General features: G+C 41.4%; 1 protein-coding gene across 1 annotated transcript in view; it reads right to left on the bottom strand.

Moving 5' to 3' along the window:
- The window catches only part of LOC138965663 (uncharacterized), a 34,413-nt gene that overhangs the window by 11,319 nt on the left and 594 nt on the right, over positions 1–22,500 (bottom strand). Inside the window, exon 2 of the mRNA XM_070337838.1 lies at positions 7,895–8,110. Coding sequence (XP_070193939.1) covers positions 7,895–8,110 — 216 coding nt within the window. The remainder of the gene's footprint in view (positions 1–7,894; positions 8,111–22,500) is intronic.

Below are 22,500 nucleotides of genomic sequence, written 5' to 3' on the forward strand. Positions count from 1 at the left end.
ACTCAACATACCTCACACAAAACTCAAAACTGCAGGCCAACGCTCTTTCTCCTTTCAAGCGCCCACCAATTGGAACTCACTACCTCCCCCTCCGTCAACAACATTCTTTAGGAGCATTCAAATCTGGCCTCAATACTTTTATTTTCCCTAAATAATCCTCAGACTACAGTGCCCAGCTACACCTACACCCCCCCCCCCCCCCCTGACTTAAGGTCGCGGATAGGAATCCGGCCCGGGTAGGTCACAGATCAACTGTTTGTGCAGACCCAGAGACGGTATCCATGTCCCACCCCCGTGTCACGACAGCCACGGGACGGCTATATCGACCGTTTAAGATCAATGCTCGTTTGATTCATTTTTACATTTAGTCAAGTTTTGACTAAATGTTTTAACGTAGAGGGGGAATCGAGACGAGGGTCGTGGTGTATGTGTGTGTGTGTGTGTGTGTGTGTGTGTGTGTGTGTGTGTGTGTGTGTGTGTGTGTGTGTGTGTGTGTGTGTGTGGGGGGGGGGGGGGCGGGGATATAGCTCAGTTGGTAGCGCGCTGGATTTGTATTCAGTTGGCTGCTGTCAGCGTGAGTTCGATCCCAGGTTCGGCGGAAATTTATTTCAGAGTCAAATTTGTGTGCAGACTCTCTTCGGTGTCCGAACTCCCCCCCGTGTACACTACATTGGGTGTGCACGTTAAAGGACACGTGGTTCCAAGCGAAAAACCCACAAGAATAGTATGTGTTTTGTTTTCAGTTTATGTTGTAACTTTTGTTCCGTTTGTGCTTGTTCTTTCTGTTGCTTGGTATTCGTGTCATTCGTGTTGTGTTGTTTGCCCCCCCTTCGTGCCCCTGTTAGTGTGTTGAGCTGGTGGTCGCGTTTCTATGCTGTGTCTATTATCATGCCTGTGTCGAATATTAATGGTTCTGTTTGTTCGCTGACGTATCGTCCAGAGTTTGGTTGTATGTCACTACTGTTTTTTGTGTGCTGTCTCCCAATGTTTACAATTTTTTTAAACTCCTGGTCCTGGTGTTGTCGCTTTTACCACCTCGACCTGTTGCTGTGCTTTTCTGCTCGAGTTGTGAGAAATGGCTGCTTTCATGCATGTATTTGGTTGAAGTCACTGTTAGTGTTGATAGCACAATACGAGCCATGCGGATGTTTTTACTTGATGCTCCACTCAAGTAATGCGTGTATTTGTGTTGAATGTGGTCAGGACTTCTTTTTGTACAATGCATGCCTACAGGAGCTACACTGTGACACCCAAGTTGATGCTTTTGCCATGTTTCCTCCCTGTTTGCTTGTGAGACCCTGTTTTTGCTGTACCACATGCCCCCTTCTTTCAAAAGGAAGGCCTACAATACACTTCTTGCGCTTGATCAATATAGTTATTTGGATGAAAAAGTATAATGGTTTTTGTGTTTGATCACAATGGTAGTCCATGAAGAGTTAAAAATTTGTTCCTTTAATGTAAATGGACTTGGAGACTTCAAGAAAAAGAAAGATGTGTTTGATTTTTTAAGACAGCAGAATGGAAATGTTTTCTTACTACAAGAAACTCACTGGAAAAGCCACCAAGAAAATTTGATTAGGTCACAGTGGGGCTATGAATGTATTGTTGCTGGTAATGATTCTGCAAGTAGAGGTGTTGCTGTATTGTTTAAAAATAATTTTGATTATAAGATTCATAATATTGTCAAAGATGATGATGGAAGGTATGTTTTGATTGATATTGAATTTTTGAAAAAACGTCTGACCCTTGCAAATGTTTATGGCCCAAGTAATGCTGATTGTCCTGCCTTTTTTGATAAACTGTTTGAGACAATTGTGCAGATGGATAATGAGTTAATTATTATCGGAGGAGATTGGAATGTTGTTATAAACCCCAATGTTGATACAAACTACCCGGCCAAATCTTATAAAGTCAATAGTAGGAGAAAAGTTGTCGATTTTATGGAGCAGTATGATCTCATTGACATATATAGATCCTTACATGCTAATGTGAGACAGTATACATGGAGGCGGTTCCATAGTTCGCAGCGAAGCAGACTTGATTATTTTCTTGTGTCAGAGCAGTTAGGTTTTGAGATTGTGAAAGCTGATATTACACCAGGTTATTATTCTGATCACTCAATTGTTGGTGTAAGTTTTAGAACTGATGTTGTTAAACGTGATAGACCCTTCTGGAAGTTTAATAATTCACTGTTGACAGATATGGAATTTGTAAATATAGTGAAGAAGGTTATTGTTGATGTAAAGATACAATATGCTTTACCTGTTTATAATGTGGATAATATTGATGTGATTGACGATGATGATTTACAGTTATTGATTGATGATCAGTTGTTTTTTGAGATGTTATTGATGGAAATAAGAGGTAACTGCATTTCATATTCCTCATATAAAAAAAAGGAAAATAACAGAAAAGAAAAAGATCTTCTTTCTCAAATATACACTTTGGAAAGCAATTTGACAGAGTATAATATACAACTTTTAGAGCAAACACGACAGGAGTTAAGTCAAATAAGACAGAAAAAAGTGGATGGTATGATAATTAGATCCCGTGCTAAGTGGATTGGAGAAGGGGAAAAAAATACAAAATATTTTTGTAATTTGGAGAAAAGACAGTTTGTCCAGAAGTCCATGTGTTTTTTGCAGAAAGAAGATGGTGAAGTTATTCATGATAATGCCTTGATTGTTAAAGAAGCACAGACTTTTTACGAGGAGTTATATACTTCAAGAGAAGCCGAACTGGTAAATCAAGAGATTGATGAAAACCTTGCTCATCCTGTATTAACAGATGATGAGAGTAAACAATTAGAAGGTAGACTTACTCAATGTGAGCTACTCAAAGCTGTTAAAAAATTAAACAACGACAAAAGCCCAGGATCAGATGGGTACACTGCGGAATTCTTCAAGTTTTTCTATTCCGACTTAGGAAAGTTTATGTTACGGTCTATAAATTGTGGATTTGAGAAAGGAGAAATGTCAGTGACTCAGAGACAGGGCGTTATAGTATGTATTCCAAAGGAGGGAAAAAATAAAACACTTTTGAAAAATTGGAGACCAATTACTCTGCTAAATACGGTTTATAAGGTTGCATCAACGTGCATTGCAAAACGGTTTAAACGTGTTTTGCCAAATTTGATTCATGATGATCAAAAAGGCTTCTTGAAGGGAAGATATATTGGTGAAAACGTCAGATTAATATATGATACCCTGTTCTACTCAAATAAACATAATATACCTGGCCTACTTTTGATGGTCGACTTTGAAAAGGCTTTCGACAGTGTTGCCTGGTCATTTATTGAAAAATCTTTGAGCAAATTCAACTTTGGAAATGACATGAAACGATGGATTTTTACTTTTTATTGCAAAATTAAGTCCTGTGTTTCAGTTAATGGTCGGTATTCAGCATGGTTTAACGTAGGTCGAGGCACCCGGCAAGGGGATCCGCTGTCACCTTATTTATTCTTGATTTGTGCCGAAATATTGTCTCTTATGGTACGCCAGAACAAAAAGATTTGTGGTATGAATATTCTTGGCGAAAATATTTTATTGTCACAATTCGCCGATGATACCAGTCTATTTCTTGATGGTACAGAGCAATCATTTTGCGAAAGTATAAAAGTGTTACAACATTTTGCATCACTATCAGGTCTGAGAATGAATTATGATAAAACAAATGTAGTTTGGTTAGGACCTTTAAAGTTTTGCAAAAGAAGATTTTTGCCTGATATGAATTTTACCTGGAACCCGGATAACTTTAAAGCACTTGGTGTTATTTTTTCAGTAAATGTATCCGAGGTTGTTTTTCTCAACTATAAAAATAAGTTAAAGGAAATTCAAAAACTTCTGAATTCATGGACCAGAAGGAACCTGACACCTTTTGGTAAAATAACAGTCCTAAAAACCTTGGCTATTTCCAAATTGACACATTTGTTTACGAATTTACCTGATCCAGACGAACAGTTTATGATGGAGTTAAATAATATTTTTTTCAAATTTCTTTGGGATGGAAAAAGAGATAAAATTAAAAGAACTACGGTCACCCAATCCTATGAAGATGGAGGATTAAAGATGGTTGACGTGAAAAGTTTTCTGTCATCTCTAAAAATTGTTTGGTTAAAAAGAGTTGTTGGTCTTACTGGATTAATATCAAGATTATTGGCTAAAGCATGTCCATCTGTTATAACAGTTAATACGAAAGGAGAGGAATTTGCAAATGTTTTGATGCAGAGAATAGAAAACCCGTTTTGGACCGATGTTTTTAAACATTATAAGAAACTACACGGAAAATGTGACCCTACAACCTTTAACGATTGTGTATCAGAATGTTTACATTATAATGTTAATATTCGCAGAGATAAAAAGACAGTGTACATTCAAAACTGGATCGACAATGGAATTGCTCAGATTGGTCATATTTTGGGACAAAATGGATACTTATCCTATAATGCATTTAAAATTAAATATCCAAATGTGCGAGGAGATTTTGTATTGTACCAAGGTGTAATCCAGGCTGTTAAAAAATATCAGAGAAAAATCGGCTTAGAATTTGATAAACATTTTATTATGACAGAGCCCAATGTGTGGAAATGTATTTGTAAAGGTAAGACACAACTTATTTACAAAAAGCTGATTGAACATGTTACGGTCCCAAAATGTATCCAAAAATGGTCTGAATCCTTAGACTGTTTGTTAGATAAGAAGGCTATTTTTCAACATGTTTTTAAAACAACAAAAGACACTTGTCTGAGATGGTTCCAGTACCGACTATTGTACAGAATTTTGCCCACAGAACGATTTCTATTTTGGCGAAAAATTGTGGATACGTCATTGTGTACATTTTGTGGTAGAAATGAAGAAACCCTTTTACATATGTTTTGGGAGTGTGATAAAGTGCAGACTTTTTGGATAGAATTTGTAAATTGGCTAAAGGCGAACTGCACCCATTGTGACAATTTAAAACTGTCTAAAGAACTGGTTCTTCTTGGAGTTGCGAACAATGTTGTCACCGATAAAGCTTTTGATGTGTTAGTAATCTGTGCCAAACACCATGTATATATTTCCAAAATGAACAAAAAGACCCCTCATTTTCAGACGTTTAGTAGAAATTTTAAGCAAAGATTTATTTGTGAAAAGTATAACGCAGTTGTAAATAATACAGTAGATAAATTTTACAAGGATTGGCGCCTGTATATGCATGTTTTGATGTAACCCTAGGCCCTCTTATATATTTTTTTTCTCAAAACCTTCTGATACTGCGACCACCAAGCTCTGAACATCCCCCCCCCCCCCCACCCATCCTCCCACCCCATGTATGTGGTAATTGTCCAAGTGTTTTTCGGTTATATGGATCTGTCCTTTTGGTTAAGTGATGTCCTGTAATGTACAGAATTATATGTATGTAATACAAATTAAAAAAAACTTCACCAAAAGAGAATAATAAAAAAATAAAAAAAAAGATCCCACGATTGACAAAAGGGTCTTTCCTGGCAAAAATTGCTTAGGCACAGTTAATAATTGTCTACCTATACCCGTGTGACTTGGAATAATAGGCCGTGAAAGGTAAATATGCGCCGAAATGGCTGCAATCTACTGGCCGTATAAAATTTCATGTCACACGGCATCACTGCAGAGCGCCTAGAACTGTACCCACGGAATATGCGCGATATAAGCGTCATTGATTGATTGATTGATTGATTGTATGTGTGCGTGTCTGTCTGTCTGTCTGTCTGTGCGTGTGTGTGTGTAGAGCGATTCAGACCAAACTACTGAACCGATCTTTATGAAATTTGACATGAGAGTTCCTGGGAATGATATCCCTGGAAGTTTTTTTCATTTGTTCGATAAATACTTTTGATGACGTCATATCCGGCTTTCGGTATTGCACTTCAGCTTGGTGGCTTAAACATTAATTAATGACTTTGGTCATTAAAAATCTGAAAATTGTAAAAAAAATAATTTGTGTTTAAAACAATCCAAATTTACGTTCATCTTATTTTTCATAATTTTCTGATTCCAAAAACATATAAATATGTTATATTCGGATTAAAAAAAAGCTCTGAAAATTAAAAATGTAAAAATTATTATTAAAAAAAAAATGTCGAAATCGATTTTAAAACAATTTCATCTTATTCCTTGTGGGTTCCTGATTCCAAAAACATATAGATGTGATATGTTTGGATTAACAACACGCTCAGAAAGTTAAAAAGAATAGAGATAAAGCAAAGCGTGCTATCCTTCTCAGCGCAACTACTACCCCGCTCTTCTTGTCAATTTCACTGCCTTTGCATCGAGCGGTGGACTGACGATGCTACGAGTAAACGCTCTTGCTGTAAAAATGCAGTGAGTTCAGTTTCATTCTGTTAGTTCGACAGCTTGACTAAGTGTTGTAATTTCGCCTTACGCGACTTGTTGTTCATACCAAGAGACCCAATACCAGTAGTTCCAGCAAGGAACTGAATGATCATGTACAGGGCACAGCACCTTGTGAACGCCCACCCCCTACTTTGGGGCAAAATTCGTGCATAAGGGGGTGGGCATTTACAAGGTAGTTGACGGTATGTTCCCAGTTGTTGGTGAACTTCGATCCCCAACTCTTGCCCCAATTATGTCAAAAAGAATCCTTCTTTATCATGTGTTAGCCGAAGTCAGAAAAAACGTTCGTGGAATACCTTCAGCTTTGCTGGGATTATTCAAAATGAAAACCGTCAACCTAAAATTCCACGAAATCTTTTGCGACGGGAGGTGAATAAATCAGTAGCAGCGCTGACACGCCCATGAACGGGAGGTGAATTTTTCAGTAACAGTCGGACAAGGTACACGACTCGTGATTGCTTCCCAGTTTTTGAAGCTTGCAATACATTGAGTTGTTTCCCTTGATACACGTGACTTTCTCTTCCGCCCTGATCAAATTAGTGCAGATTTGCGTGTTTTTTTCGAACAAAAAAAAAATGAATCGAAGGCGAGCCTTGTCACGGAAGGATATTCTCCGGATGTTGGATCTTGAGGATCCTGTAGATCATGACTCCGACGTGTCGTTTTCGCCTCAAGAAAGCGATAATAGCAGTGATAGTGAGGAAGAAACAGTCCTGTTGTTGCTAGTACGAGTCGGCAAACTACACGTGGCAGGGGTGGTACTGCTAGACGCACATCTCGGAATCGTGTAGGTGCAAGGGGGCGTGGCAGCACTGATAACAATGGCTAGCCTCCTAATCCTTTTGGAAATGTTCGTAGGTGTACAGTTGGTACTTTGTTGTGAAAATGTGACTTATATTCAATGTGGATTACCTGGACATCATTTGGTGAGTGTCACAGTTTTGTTTCATTTGAGTCAGGATGCTGTGAGTGAATGCGTGATTTGCTTGTTTTTCTCTGTGTACTGTCTCCTTATTTCTGTGTACAATGTTAACAATATTTCAGCTAATTCATAGGTTTTACACCTTGTTTGGTTGTAACATTATTTATTATACTTTCTGTTAAAAGAAAACACACAAAAAAACTTTAAAAAACACAACTTATCCCCCTTTCTTACCCCCCTTCGCTACAACAAATCGCGTGACAAACTTATAAATAGCACGACTGAACTGGGCATCCATTTTTAAATTAGTACACAATATTTGGTGGTGATTGGACTTAATTCAAGCTTTCTAGACAGATTTCTTTACAGTTACTGTTTTTTTGGGAAGGTTCTTGGTGGCAAGCTTGGGCAGGCAAGACGTTAACGCCGTGGCAATGCTAGTCACAATAGTGTTTTAAAGTCTACCAACATGGCGGGACGATCGATAACAATGTTCTGGGAATATGAGTTACATATTGATGATGATGATGATGATGATGATGATGATGATGATGATGATGATGATGATGATGATGATGATGATGACGACGATCAAACCTACAGCCTGTCCTTGTCCAGATGGAAATATTGGACACAACGAACTTCCTGCCGAGGTCGACCTGCCACCATGGTTGCCTGTCTCCCTCCTCAGTGTGGATGCAGTTGATACTGTTGTAATCCCCGCCTGTGTTCCCGTTGGCGGCGTGGCTTGGAGGCGGTCTTCCAAACCCTGGGTGCCTGCTACTCTGATTGTACCTCTTGTTTGGTGCAATGTTGACTGAAACCCCGAAAATAAATTTTGTTTGTGCTTGGTTCTTGGTGTTATGTCTCAGTTAAATGTATGCTTTGTATGCTTGTTGATTTGTGCTAGTTTATTCTATAATGAATTTGTAAAGCGCCTGGAGCCAATTGATGGGACTCGCGCTATAGAAAAGTTATTTATTATTATTATTATTATTATTATAAATAAATGTAAACAATATATATACATAAATGAAGAAATAAAATGAATGAATGAATGAATGAATCAATCAATGAATCAATCAATAAATCAATCAATGAATCAATCAATCAATCAATCAATCAACCAATCAATCAATCAATCAATCATTTGATACATCGATCAATCAATCAATCAATCAATACATACATACATACATCCATCCATCCATCCATCCATCCATCCATCCATCCATACATACATCCATACATACATACATACATACATGTATACATACATACATACATACATACATACATACATACATACATACATACATACATACATACATACATACATACATACATACATACATACATACATACATACATACATACATACATACATACATACATACATACATACATACATGCATACATACATACATTACCCAATATTGACGGACTGTGTGATGATATCGTCTGCTATGGTCTGTTGAGACAGTGATATCAAGATCGAGACCGGAGGTCGAGATTTTGATATCACTGTCGAAACAGACCAATAGCAGAAGATATCATCACACAGTCAGTCAATGTTAGATATATTGCTAATTCTCTGGACATTTTGTATTTACTGTAAAGAAATTACAAAAGTATTTGTCTCAGTTTTGGCTGTTCCATATCCCTCCCTCTGATTATTATTTCTTTTTGTTCACGCTTTTCTTGTACTTTTCAGTATTTCAAAATGTCTTTTCTTTCAAAAAGTCTTTAGTCACTTGCTCAACTAAATTCTGGGATAATTACATTTTCATATATTTTTGTTTGTTTTTAAATGTAGGTGTTTTTGTTTTTGAAGTGGGGAAGCAATAAAGAGGTCGTCGATATCAAAACTGATATCGACGGAAATGTCGTCGATATCACTTTTGCACTGAGCTCAATTTTGCCCAATTGACCAATGGAAATCCACGTAACATATGAAATAGCAATATTACCCGCTATTACGAGCTAGTCGTGTGACAGAGAGTTTTCTTGCACACGAGACTGTAGATGTTTCACGACGGCTTTAGCCGGAGTGAAACAGCAGCAGTCGAGTGTGCAAGAAAACTCTCTGTCACACGACTAGCTCGTAATGGCGATTATGTCTCACAGCATAGGCATAGAAAGATATAAATGAGTTTTTGGGGACGAAATAACAGGCACAGAACCAGACTGACAACACAATTGCCTTTTCACACATACCGTACACACGCATGCGCGCAAAAGATAGATCCAATTCGTTTCGTGTCTTTTTCTGGTTGAATGCATCTAACAAAGTATCAACCAACGTTTCTGAATCTTTCAATGAAAAAAACCCAAATGTTTTTGAACCAAACAGCACAAACCAACGAAAGCTAAACACACAAACACACGCGCGCACTAACACAGATTGAATGCAAAGCGCGAACGAACACGGATAATTTTTGTAGGTCAGGTCGTGGGAAAGTCCACCCGAAATGTTCCACAGGAGAACTGGTTGTGTTTGGATTGTTCTTTTTCTCACAGTGATGTTGATGTTGTTTACAGTGCAGTTTTGAAAGAATATTTTCCGAATTTGGGGCACACTTTCGTCTTTCGGTTCGTTTATCTTGTCGAAGTAACATTCGAGTGTTTCTAAATCCAAACCTTCCATCACCGCTGGTGCAGATTAGACCTGCCTGACTGTCTGCGTGCGTGTTAGACTGAGCTGAAGACGAAGCCTCAATCGCCAAAGCGGTATCCATCTGTAGGTTCTGAGCATCGGATGTACGTTGATACGTAGTAAGATCCGCACGGAACTGTCTATGCAACTTTTCCTAGTTGCAGGTGTAAGGTTCGATCTTTTCTTTGCAATTTCGTTCCCTGTGTACGTAGCAAAGCGTTTCACCATTTTCGGTTTTCGTTGCAGACGACGATAGTGAAAGTAGTACCTATTGTTTTGTTTTGACCTTTCGTATTCAGGGTTCTTCGTTGAAGCTTGGTAAAGGGACCGTGTCGTGTAAGTGGAAAGTTGACGAAGCTTTTGAAAACAGAAATTAAATGAAGAAGAAAATGTGGGTTTCAGTTATATACAGGAGAACGGGGTTGGTGTTATTCTTTTCAATCAATCAATCAATAATTTTTTATGAGGCTTATATCGCGCATATTCCGTGGGTACAGTTCTAGGCGCTCTGCAATGATGCCGTGTGAGATGGAATTTTATATAAGGCCAGTAGATTGCAGCCATCTCGGCGCATATTTACCTTTCACGGTCTATTATTCCAAACCACACGGGTATAGGTAGACAATTATTAACTTTGCCTTTAGAAGCAATTTTGCCAGGAAAGACCCTTTTGTCAATCGTGGGATCTTTAACGTGCACACCCAATGTAGTGTACTCGGGGGGGGGGGGGGGGGGGGGTTCGGACACCGATGAGAGTCTGCACACAAAGTTGACTCTGTGAAATAAATGTCCGCCGAACCTGGGATCGAACTCACGCTGACAGCGGCCAACTGAATACAAATCCAGCGCACTACCAACTGAGCTATATCCCCGCCGTCAAACACTTAGTACACAGATAAAACGTGATTGACTGACCAAGGCCTGTTGGCACACTATTCAGAATGCACAACAAAATGTAACAACGCTTTAATACCCATTTTTCTACGTTCGTGATCACTTGAAATGAATACTGAAAACATAAGTGTTTAAGGTAGTGACTGAATGTATGTAAAGGTAAAAAATTTCAGAAATAAATGCATAATCAAAATAATTGATTTCGGCATCAAAGCGTGTAACATACATTATTCCCCCCTCTGCTTCTTTACCTCTGTAAACTTGTAGGGGTAGTTATTTTTCGATAATGACCCAGCAACCAAACAAATAACGACCCAGCAACAGCCTGAATCCTCGATAGTGCAATGGGTTGAGAAGCTGTTCTGTTTCGGTACTACTTTTTGCGACTGAAAAGTTCCGAACGCTCTAATGTACGAAGTATACATCTCTGGAGCAAACAATACAAACATACCGCATTTAAATTAACAACTACAGGCCTGAACACATGAATCTTCATATAAAATCCATGAGTTCGGTTGTTTTCTGAATCTAGATCAGACGTTCATCACAAGCAATTTCCCAAGGCAAGTAACTCATACTTTGTCTAGCGACAAGAGTAGTTCCCCTTCTTTTCACTCAGTTTCTTCGACAACAGACTGCAATCCGACGGTCAGTTTTCAACAATATTTCATTTAATAAACAGATCACACGCAACCAAATGCACACATCTCATCAATTTAAACAACATAAAGCGGTTTCATACACTATTTTCCCCAGAAAACTGAACTTCATACAGTTTTTAACGTTGGAACACGGGTGCAAAAGTTCGTCTGCTAGTCCCATTTGACGAAAGAACATTATCCTAAGCGATACCAAAACATATACAGAACACACAATATCTGCCTTTGCCGCCACAGCAGAATAACAGCATATCTGTGTACTTGATTTTAGTCCAAAATAGGAAAACTGACAAGAAGTGTTAACAGAATGGAATGATTTGCACGGAACTATACAACCGCGCATTAATCGATCGCCTGCGCAGGTTGACTGGTTGAGTGAATAGGATTCGATCAAACTTTCGCAAAAAACCTCCTCTTTTCTTTGAATAACTGAAGAAAGGAGGAATAAAGAGGTTACACACCTCGTCTCAGTAATTATAAAAAATAATGGTCTCAGTTCGCGGTCATGAAAAAGCTCGCTAAAGCTCGCATTTTTCATGATCCGCTAACTTCGACCATTATTTTTAATAATCACTGAGACTCGGCGTGTAACCTCTACATCTTGCACACGTTTGCTTTAGTAGTGGCAAAGAAGGAATGCGTGTGACATTACCCGCTATTACGTATACGAGCTAGTCGTGTGACAGAGAGTTTTCTTGCACACTCGACTGCTGCTGTATCACTCCGGATACATACATACATACATACATACATACATACATACATACATACATACATACATACATACATACACACATATATAAACAGAAAGAGGAATGAATACACCTGTCAATAAAGAAATATGTACGTGAGTAAACAGATGAATGAATAGTTATACATTAATGGGTAAGTACGTTAATACAATTTAAATTGAATAAAAATCAACGACCGCATGATTGATTGTTCGATTGATTGATTGTTGATAAGATAAATGAATGGATTAATGAACGATCAAAAGTAAGAATGAATGAATGATTGTCTGATTGCTTGGTTGGTTGGATCTAGACGGGCGCTGTGGCGGGGTGGTAAGACGTAAGCCTCTTAATCGGAAGGTCGAGGGTTCGAATCCCGGCCGCGGCCGCCTGGTGGGTTAAGTGTGGAGATTTTTCCGATCTCCCAGGTCAACTTTTGTGCAGACCTGCTAGTGGCTTATCCCCCTTCGTGTGTACACGCAAGCACAAGACCAAGTGCGCACGGAAAAAGATCCTGTAATCCATGTCAGAGTTCGGTGGGTTACATAAACACGAAAATACCCAGCATGCTTCCTCCGAAAGCGGCGTATGGCTGCCTAAATGGCGAGGTAAAAACGGTCATACACGTAAAATTCCACTCGTGCAAAAACACGAGTGTACGTGGGATTCTAAGCCCATGAACGAAGAAGAAGAAGGTTGGTTGGATCAATGGATGAATAAACGAAAACACAATTAATGACTTACACCGTTGCACAGCAAACTTCGCTTGAAATAATAACAACACACAAACAAATACAGAATAGAAATAGCACCAATACCTAAACAGGATAACAATACTATTGATTACAACAATAAAAATAATAATTATAACAAATCCAAAAAAACACCAATAAATATAATAACGAACAAACACTGAAAAGACTTACTCATTGTTTGTCCAAAGCAAATATGATGCTCATCCATTATTGATAAATACAAACAGTTGAACAATAATTGACCCAAAGCTAAACGTATGACAGACATGGTTGCAGGTGGGCCTTACGCAGTACTTGTGACCTGTTTTTTTTTCTTTCTGGAGAGCTTAAAATTGTGCAAACACCCGAATAATCTTTTAAGGCCACAATCCTTTCAGTAAAAGCATCAAGTTTCACGATCTGAAATTTGCCCAAGCTTTTTTAAGACCGTCGATCCGTCGATCCCTCCACTTAGACAAGTCGCGTAAGGCGAAATTACTACATTTAGTCAAGCTGTGGAACTGGAGGCGGGACGCAGAGGCAGAACTGAAGAGGCAAGGCAACAGCTGGACAAAAGCGGAGAGAACAGCCCAGAACAGGGTGCGATGGAGAAATGTCGTCAATGGCCTATGCTCCGCTGGGAGCAAAGGGCCTAAGTAGGTAAGTAAGTGGAACTCACAGAATGAAACTGAACGCACTGCATTTGTTCACAGTGACCGTAGTCCGCCGCTCGTGCAAAAGGCAGTGAAATTAACGAGCCTGTTTAGCGCGGTAGTGGTTGCGCTGTGCTGCATAGCACGCCTTTCTGTACCTCTCTTCGTTTTAACTTTCTGAGCGTGTTTTGAATCCAAACATATCATATCGATATTTTTTTTTGGAATCAGGAACCGACAAGGAATAAGATGAAATTGTTTTTAAATCGATTTCGGAAATTTTATTTTAATCATAATTTATATATTTTTTTATTTTCAGATCTTATTTTTAATCCGAATATAAAATCAGAAAATGATGAAAAATAAGATGAACGTAATATTGGATCATTTTATAACAAAATAATTCTAATTACAATTTTCAGATTTTTAATGACCAAAGTTATCAATTAATTTTTAAGCCTCCAAGCTGAAATGCAATACCAAAGTCCGGCCTTCGTCGAAGATTGCTTGGCCAAAATTTCAATCAATTTGATTGAAAAATGAGGGTGTGACAGTGCCGCCTCAACTTTAAAAAAAAGCCGGATATGACGTCATCAAAGACATTTATCCAAGAAATGGAAAAAAACTCTGGGGATATCATACCCAGGAACTCTCATGTAAAATGTCATAAAGATCGGGTCCAGTAGTTTACTCTGAATCGCTCTACACACACACACGCACAGACACACACACACACACACACACACACACACACACAGACACACATACACCACGACCCTCGTCTCGATTACCCCTCTATGTTAAAACATTTAGTCAAAACTTGACTAAATGTAAAAACGAATACTCTGACTCATCCAAGTGCATGGTAGGCTTATTTAATGAATTAGTCCCTTTAAAGCCGCCAAGATCTTAGATTGTGAGCTTAATCGTTTATACGGGAAGGACCGAACCTTCACTTGCCCTAGGGGGTCGACTGAGTGGCTGCAGAGATGCGGCGTAGTTCAGTAAAGTAATGGAAGTTAAAGGAATCGTCCTTCCGCGTAAACGGTCATTCAATTCCTACCGCCTCAGATCCGCTCAGACTTTTACATGGGCATTCTTTTACATGGGCATTCTTTTACATGGGCATTCTTTTACATGATAATTCTTTTACATTGGCATTCTTTCACATGGGAATTCATCTACATGGGCATTCTTTTACATGGGCATTATTTTACATGGGCATTCTTTTACATAGGCATTCCTTTACATGGGCATTCTTTTGCATGGGCGCATACATACCAACATCTATGTACAGCGCTGCTTTATTCTGTGCATAGTGTGGATATTGTTTTGTTGGATCAATTTCTTATGTCAATCTGCAGAAGAAATTCAGCCCCATCCACCCTCTCGGGGTCCTGATTTGGCTCATATGGTCCGCTGGACCTAAAAGGCAACGACTAACTAACTAACTATCCCCCCTCTCCCACCCCCACCCCCCCCCCCCTACAAAAAAATCGAGTCTAAACAGCATTCATCCACATTGTTGATGTTTGGTATGTGTCAAAGTAGAAAGATACTCTCATCCCACGTGACGACCAGGACACATATGTGACAGTGAACATATTTGTGTACGCGTGAGGGACAGGGCCTTTAATAAGCATTACCAGTATGCCCTCATTCTGAGACAACTACAGGGACAGGGCCTTTAACAAGCATTACCAGTATGCATGCCCTCATGCTGAGACAACGACAGACAGACAGAGAGGAAGAGATGGTGTGACTTTTTTCTGTGAGAAGTGCTCTCCAAACGAACAAGGTCTGTTGTGTTTATAACAAGGATAATGCTTTACAATTAATTTTAATTTTTCTTCCAGACAATAACCAGAAATTCTTTCAAAGCACACGCTCGTTTCTGACAAGGAAAAAATTGAGACACATAATGATTGTCTTTCTGTGTTTTGTCACATCACAGTCATGGAAAAATCCTGCTTCAGTGCAAGTCATTGATACACAATGAAGTTATGAGGAAAATGTGAGTGCGTTTGTGAGTGTGTGTGTGTGTGAGTGTGTGTGTGTCTGTATGTCTGTGTGTGTGTGTGGATGTGGATGTGTGTGTATGGATGTGCGTGTGTGCGTGTGTGTGTGTATGTGTGTGTGTGTGAGGGTGTGTGTGTGTGTGTGTGTGTGTGTGTGTGTGTGTGTGTGTGTGTGTGTGTGTGTGTGTGTGTGTACAACAGTACATACATATTCCTTCAGATACATTAGATTAATACCCAGACAGTTTTGTTGTTCTCAATTAATGGCTGTGTTGGTATCATATCTGGCTTTTAGTGAAAAGTTTAGGCGGTCCTGTGACGACTTTCTTTTTTCAAATGAACTGAAGGACATTTTGGTCAAGCAATCTTTGACTGACTGCAGGACTGCTCTTCACTGGACACCAGCGGGAAAGCGGAAGAGAGGAAGACCCAAGAACACCTGGCGACGAACGGTGGAGGTAGAACGGAAGATCCTGAACCAAACGTGGGGTACCATCCAGAGCCTCGCCCAAAACAGACAGGGGTGGAGGTCCTTTGTTGCTGCCCTACTTACTCTCCGGCATAATGGGCAGTAAGTAAGTTAGTAAGTAATCTTTGACCCAGCCCGGACAATGGGACTGCATTTCAGCTCAGAATCTTAAACATTTATTACAAAGTTTATTTATTAATGTTGTCACTAACATTAATTTTATATTTCTTATCAATTCCTTAATCCAAAAATATATAGGGTAAGGGGGGAGGGGGGTTGAGCAGGAAGGTAAATTGAACAACGCGAATATTTCAATGGTTCGTGTAAACAATTGTTTACGCCACTGTATTTTTACGTTACTGGTGATTTTCAATGAATCTTATGCCTAATGTCTTTGCGTAAGAAAAATGACACAACGACAAAATTACGTGTGGCAGGTGAGCATATTAAGAATATTTTAGCTGAATGACTACCTTTTTATTTTATTTAAAGACGTACAACAACAAAACATTTAACATTTGAAGAATCATTAAACTACTCACTTATCGCCCCCCCCCCCCCCCCCCCCCCCCCCCCGGCGCAAATCAAGAGCACACGATAATCCCAAAGAAATGACACCCCTCTTTCTCTCCCTCTTATTACTTACAGTTATACTCACACACCTGCGCGCGCACACACTCACATACACCTGATACACACGCAATCACTCTCGTGCGCACATACATCACACATAGCCAAGTCATGTATTGATTTGGGCAAATAACGAGGGCAGTTTATTCAAGAGAATACCATCTGACAATGAGAGATATCATTGTGCAGTGATAAGTCCCATAAGTCCACAACAAAAAACAACAAACATTTGGTTACACTAACAACAAACACAAGGAGCCCTCACTCAAAGATTTAACACCGTGAATAATGATTACATAACAAGGTTCGAGTCGCTTCATGCACAACCTCACTTCAAGTGAAGGCACAAACAGGCATGCATTTGCCTCAAATAAAAAACATCATGCAACGGATTGCTAACAAAATACAACGGTGGATGCCGGGGGTGGATGGGGGGTAAGAAATAGTTGGCATATGCCCGCTGCGCCGCGCTGGTAAGGACTGACCACAATGTGTTGCTCTCCCGTTCTTATAGACCCCCGCTGATGCATCACACGTGCAAGCCCCCCGGCAACATGGACATTGCGGCTGGGCTATTCTCCTTGACTTTCACAAGTCCTCTCTCCCCTCTCTTTCTAATTACGGGCCTAAGTGTTGATATCCTGCTTTACTACCCTCTCTTCCCTACCTGCCAACACTGATCCCTTTAGGCCTACCTCAAGTATCTAACATCCTCCTCCTCCACCCGCGGCTAATCTGTCTCGTTTAAATAGAGTTTATCTGACGCTGTCCGCTCTATCTAAACTCACACTTAAACTACTCACTTATCGCCCCCCCCCCCCCCCCCCGCCCCCGGCGCAAATCAAGAGCACACGATAATCCCAAAGAAATGACACTCCTCTTTCTCTCCCTCTTATTACTTACAGTTATACTCACACACCTGCGTGCGCACACACTCACATACACCTGACACACACGCAATCACTCTCGTGCGCACATACATCACACATAGCCAAGTCATGTATTGATTTGGGCAAATAACGAGGGCAGTTTATTCAAGAGAATACCATCTGACAATGAGAGATATCATTGTGCAGTGATAAGTCCCAAATTAGAGGTACTACTCGTTATTCAGCCCAACTAAAGACAGTATACTAGGTTAGAGGTGGGAGGTTTAGGATTGTTGTGATGTTATACATGAAGGAGTTGCCTGGGCTACATGTGATCTGTAAGATGATCTTTTGTGGCAGCTGGTCTAAGTAGCCTAAGTACGCGTTGCTTTTCCAATCCCCCATCACCTTGACAATTTCCCCCGGCACACCACAACTCAACGCCCACGCGGCACCACCCCGCCGAAAGCTGTGGCTGGAGAAGTTTCCCCCAGCAACAGCGGTAGTCAAGCGCAGTTTCTTATTAAAGTCTGATCCTTTCATCGGGAAGACCTGCGCCTTGGGGTCCATCGGCCCCAACAAAGGTAACACAGCGGTCACGGCAGACACTGGACACAAGGGATGGAGTGACATTGCCGGGAGCTTAATTTCAACAGAGCGCTCTTTACGCTGAATCGTTTTGCTCCATTGGAGCGTTATTGACATGCCCGTACCCAGAATAACCACCTGGTCTCTTGTGAGCTGCTTACAAGGATCGAAGTTCCCGTTGTCCTGAAACAAGTTCGATCTCCGGAGAACTCCGAAAAAAGCACCAAACACGCAGCCCAGAACACAATATCTTGCCTACACTCAAGGTCCAGCTGGCTTTTTATTATGTGTAGTAATTCAGGGGTGATTGGGGTTGGCTTATCAGTGGCACACCCCTTGCATTTTTCGATGCCCTTAAGTGTTGTCTGGACGTACCACGAGTCCCTGAATGGGTGCGGCAAGCCGCTTTCAAGATGAAGAATGCGTAGTAATGTTGATGTATTGCTTGATGGAGGACGGTTTCAAACCTCGGGCTAGGTACGCTGCGTATTGCGCAACAGTCTGCTCGTTCACAGGCACTGGCATTATGTCCATCTCCCCACAGAAACGTAAATACGAGGTAAGGTGGATGCGGTAAGTCTTCCTAGTGTTATCAGAAAAGGCACTTGCTCTGTAATCCAACACTTCTGCCGTCAGTTGCGCCCCTAATGGGGGCTGCTGGTCTGAAAAACAAGGAACAACAGGGCTTGGTCAGACATATGGTCACACAGGTTGATGTCGGGGGGTCTCCCCCGGTGCCAGAATGTCAACAGACGCACTAAGTCTTCGCGCCGTCTGGGCTCATGGAGGCGGGAAATTGTGTCAGCCATGATGTTTACACTACCAGCCACATGTATCGCCGCGATTTTGCAGTTCACTTTTGCACATTCCCACGCCATTTTACGGAGCAGACTGTTCACATACTTATTAGTTGATCTGCCCTTATTAATGATAGCTTTTGCGACAGTACTATCGGTATGAATAATCACTTCTTGTCCGCACCACATCGGAGCCCATCGTGTCACTGCTTGCACCACAGCGCACACTTCTTTATAGTTAATATGTAGCTCCTTTGCTGCCTGCATGTCTTTTTCAAAGATGGTGTACTGCCAGTCACCTTGCCAAAAGGCACCCGCTGCAATATTACATGCATCTACATGAACATGCTGTTTTGCATTGTGAAAATAATATACTGTGCCGTTAAATACATGCATAAAAGAAAGCCACCATTGTACATCCTTATGAAATTCGCCAGATAGTTTCGCTTTGTGTCGCTGCTGCTGAAGGGGTTTAATCGTGTCCAGTATCCGCCGCAGAAAGAATTTTCCTCCTCTGACAGCCTGACAGGCCCAATTAAGGGACCCCGCTATGCTTTGTAGCTGAGTTTTTGTCGCGCGCTTCTTTCCTCGGATCTGGAGGAGTCGCTGCCGCAGTTGCTGCAACTTGTCACTTCCAAGTGACAGGGTGTTGTTTCGCGTGTCGATGTCGACACCGAGAAACGTGATACGTTGAGTAGGCCCCACCACCTTCTTCCAGCTAATGTTGAAACCCAGTTCCCTCAATAATCTAATTAAAGACAGTAACATGTCATTGCACTCTTGTCTGGTAGCTGCTACCAGAAGAAAATCATCAATATACGCTAACACACCTGGCATGCCTTTCCGTGCCATGCATCTGCGAATAGCTTGCGACAGGCGATGGAAGTGTGATGGCCCTACGTTGCTGCCAAAAGGCAGCCGACTGTCAAAGAGATAAGTAGGTTTCTTTTCACCTGTGAAATGCCATTTCAGCCCAGTCATACAATAATCGTCCGGACTGATGCATACTGACCGATAGGCGGACTGCAAGTCTACTTTTGCACACCAATACCCTGTCTTCGCTAGGGCGCACGCGTCAGATACGGTTTGAAATTTAGCTGACTCAGGTATAGAATAGTCGTTCATTGCCCTACCTGTGGGTTTGCTAGCGTCATGGATCAACCTGATGCTGCCATCATCCTTGGGAATCGCAGCGATAGCGCTTACCACAGTTGGTTTTCTACTAGCTACAATGTAATAACCTTTTTCTATCTGATCTAATAGCTCTTTTTCCACAGCTTTATGGTGTTCGTTCGATGACCTATGGTTTGTTTGCTCTACGTCTAGTACGCCTGCCCTACTCTCTTCTGTTACACGGAAACCGTTTCTTATGCCATCTAATAAAAAAGTTTTGTCGTGATCGCCTTCTAGCACCTCGTGCCACATTTGAGATTTAGCATTAATGGAATCACTATTTCCGAGAAATTCGCACTTATTGGAATCTAGCTGAGGGAACGGGCTGTTGAAGGTGGGGCCTACCGTTTTGTCGGCAATTCGTTGCGCTGTGTCCTAGGCTGGGGAGGTGGTAGCTGTCACTTTGTGGTCCTTGCCGGGGTGGCCCATGCCGCAGGTGTCGCAGACGTGGAGGAATCTGCAGCGGGACCCATAGGGACAGTCGCCTTTGTTGGTATACAATAAGCACACTTCCTTCCCGTTGGGTCCCGCTGGTCGCCGGGAACCGCCGCTGGCCGTCGTAGCCTTGCCGCCCTTGTTGTCTTGGACGCCATGCTGGAGCCGGTCCCGCAGGATCACCGTGGACAGGTGGGGGTTGGGGGTTCCCCACTTGAATCCGCTGGACGACTGGCGCCTTCTGTACTCGTCGTCGTACAGAAGCACCGACTGCCACAAGTATCTGGCCCCCAGCTCGCCTATCATCTCTGTGTACCGGAGGTAGGCGGTCGAGTCAAACCCGGGCTTCTCAGCACTCAACTTCGCCATGATGCGTGCGTTTGCCACAATCCAGTGGCAGGGGGAGACTTTGTCAAGTTTTGGTCTCTGGTTGAGTTTTAGGATGACACCTCCCCCGAGTGTCACCTCTTCCTCGGCCGCCATCGACCCCGGCACAAAATCCAGAATGGAAAGATAGGAGGTCTCACCTGTTGGCTGCAGTGACAAGCCGCCTAACAGTCCCTGGAGTGGTTCCACGCTTTTTTCCTCAGTCACCCGCTGGGATAGTGGCCCTCCCCCGCTTCGCTTTTGCAGGGCCGCCACTGCTACTCTCAGCGCTACGTAGTGGCCACGCTTGAGACCCAGGCCCTCCAAATCCTGGGCAGTCGCATTTCTCAGCACATTGAGGGTGTTCAACTCCTCATCCTGGAGAACTTTAACCACCGTTAAAGGCAGATCTGTTGCCCACGCTCCAAATTCGAAGTCCATATTGCAGTAAGAAATAGTTGGCATATGCCCGCTGCGCCGCGCTGGTAAGGACTGACCACAATGTGTTGCTCTCCCGTTCTTATAGACCCCCGCTGATGCATCACACGTGCAAGCCCCCCGGCAACATGGACATTGCGGCTGGGCTATTCTCCTTGACTTTCACAAGTCCTCTCTCCCCTCTCTTTCTAATTACGGGCCTAAGTGTTGATATCCTGCTTTACTACCCTCTCTTCCCTACCTGCCAACACTGATCCCTTTAGGCCTACCTCAAGTATCTAACATCCTCCTCCTCCACCCGCGGCTAATCTGTCTCGTTTAAATAGAGTTTATCTGACGCTGTCCGCTCTATCTAAACTCACACATATTAATATTCATAATCCATCTCCGTACTTTGTTGGTGTCAAAGATTCCGCGTGCAGATTGCGGACTACGTATTAAGGCTTACATCTGTATGAAGTCGGGTAATCTGAACTTAGCAACTGCGTGTAATTTGAACACCTCGTTTGATATAGCCAACACTGTTCAATTTATACTCAAAATACGTTTTTTAATTATTTTCTTTAATGAATTGCGACCTTTTTTTATGGAACATCTTAACATGTTGCTCTTGTAAACAACATAACAGGCCAGAAACAATACTCGATTTAACCCTCGGGTATGTCCAATATAAACGTAAAACAGCTGTTAGCGATTTCAGGTAAGTTTTGTTGTCACAAAATTTCACTTTCAACTCTATGGTCTTTCTGTCATAGAAAATCGTATAACGAAGACATGAAGAAATCGTTTCTTAGAAATCCAATATGGCGCTGTTTAAGCAAGTTTCCATAGCAACGGCAGTCTATGTCCGGTAGTATTCACATATTCATTTTTTCTTTTCATAAGTCACTTCAATAAATACCAAGAAAACTAAGTTATTCCATGTATTCTCCAAGTTTAATGTTGGTGCTTTCAGTGCCTCACATCGCCTTAACGAAATTGGTTATTTAGGTGCAGCGTTCGCATGCTTCGCAGAGATGAGCGTGACACGCCTCGGTCTACCGCTAGCAAAGTCACACTATATTCTGTATCGGTGATGACTGGTTTTCAGTGTCGAT

Source organism: Littorina saxatilis, linkage group LG4 (genome assembly GCF_037325665.1).
Source record: "Littorina saxatilis isolate snail1 linkage group LG4, US_GU_Lsax_2.0, whole genome shotgun sequence".
In the NCBI taxonomy this organism is placed as follows: domain Eukaryota; kingdom Metazoa; phylum Mollusca; class Gastropoda; order Littorinimorpha; family Littorinidae; genus Littorina; species Littorina saxatilis.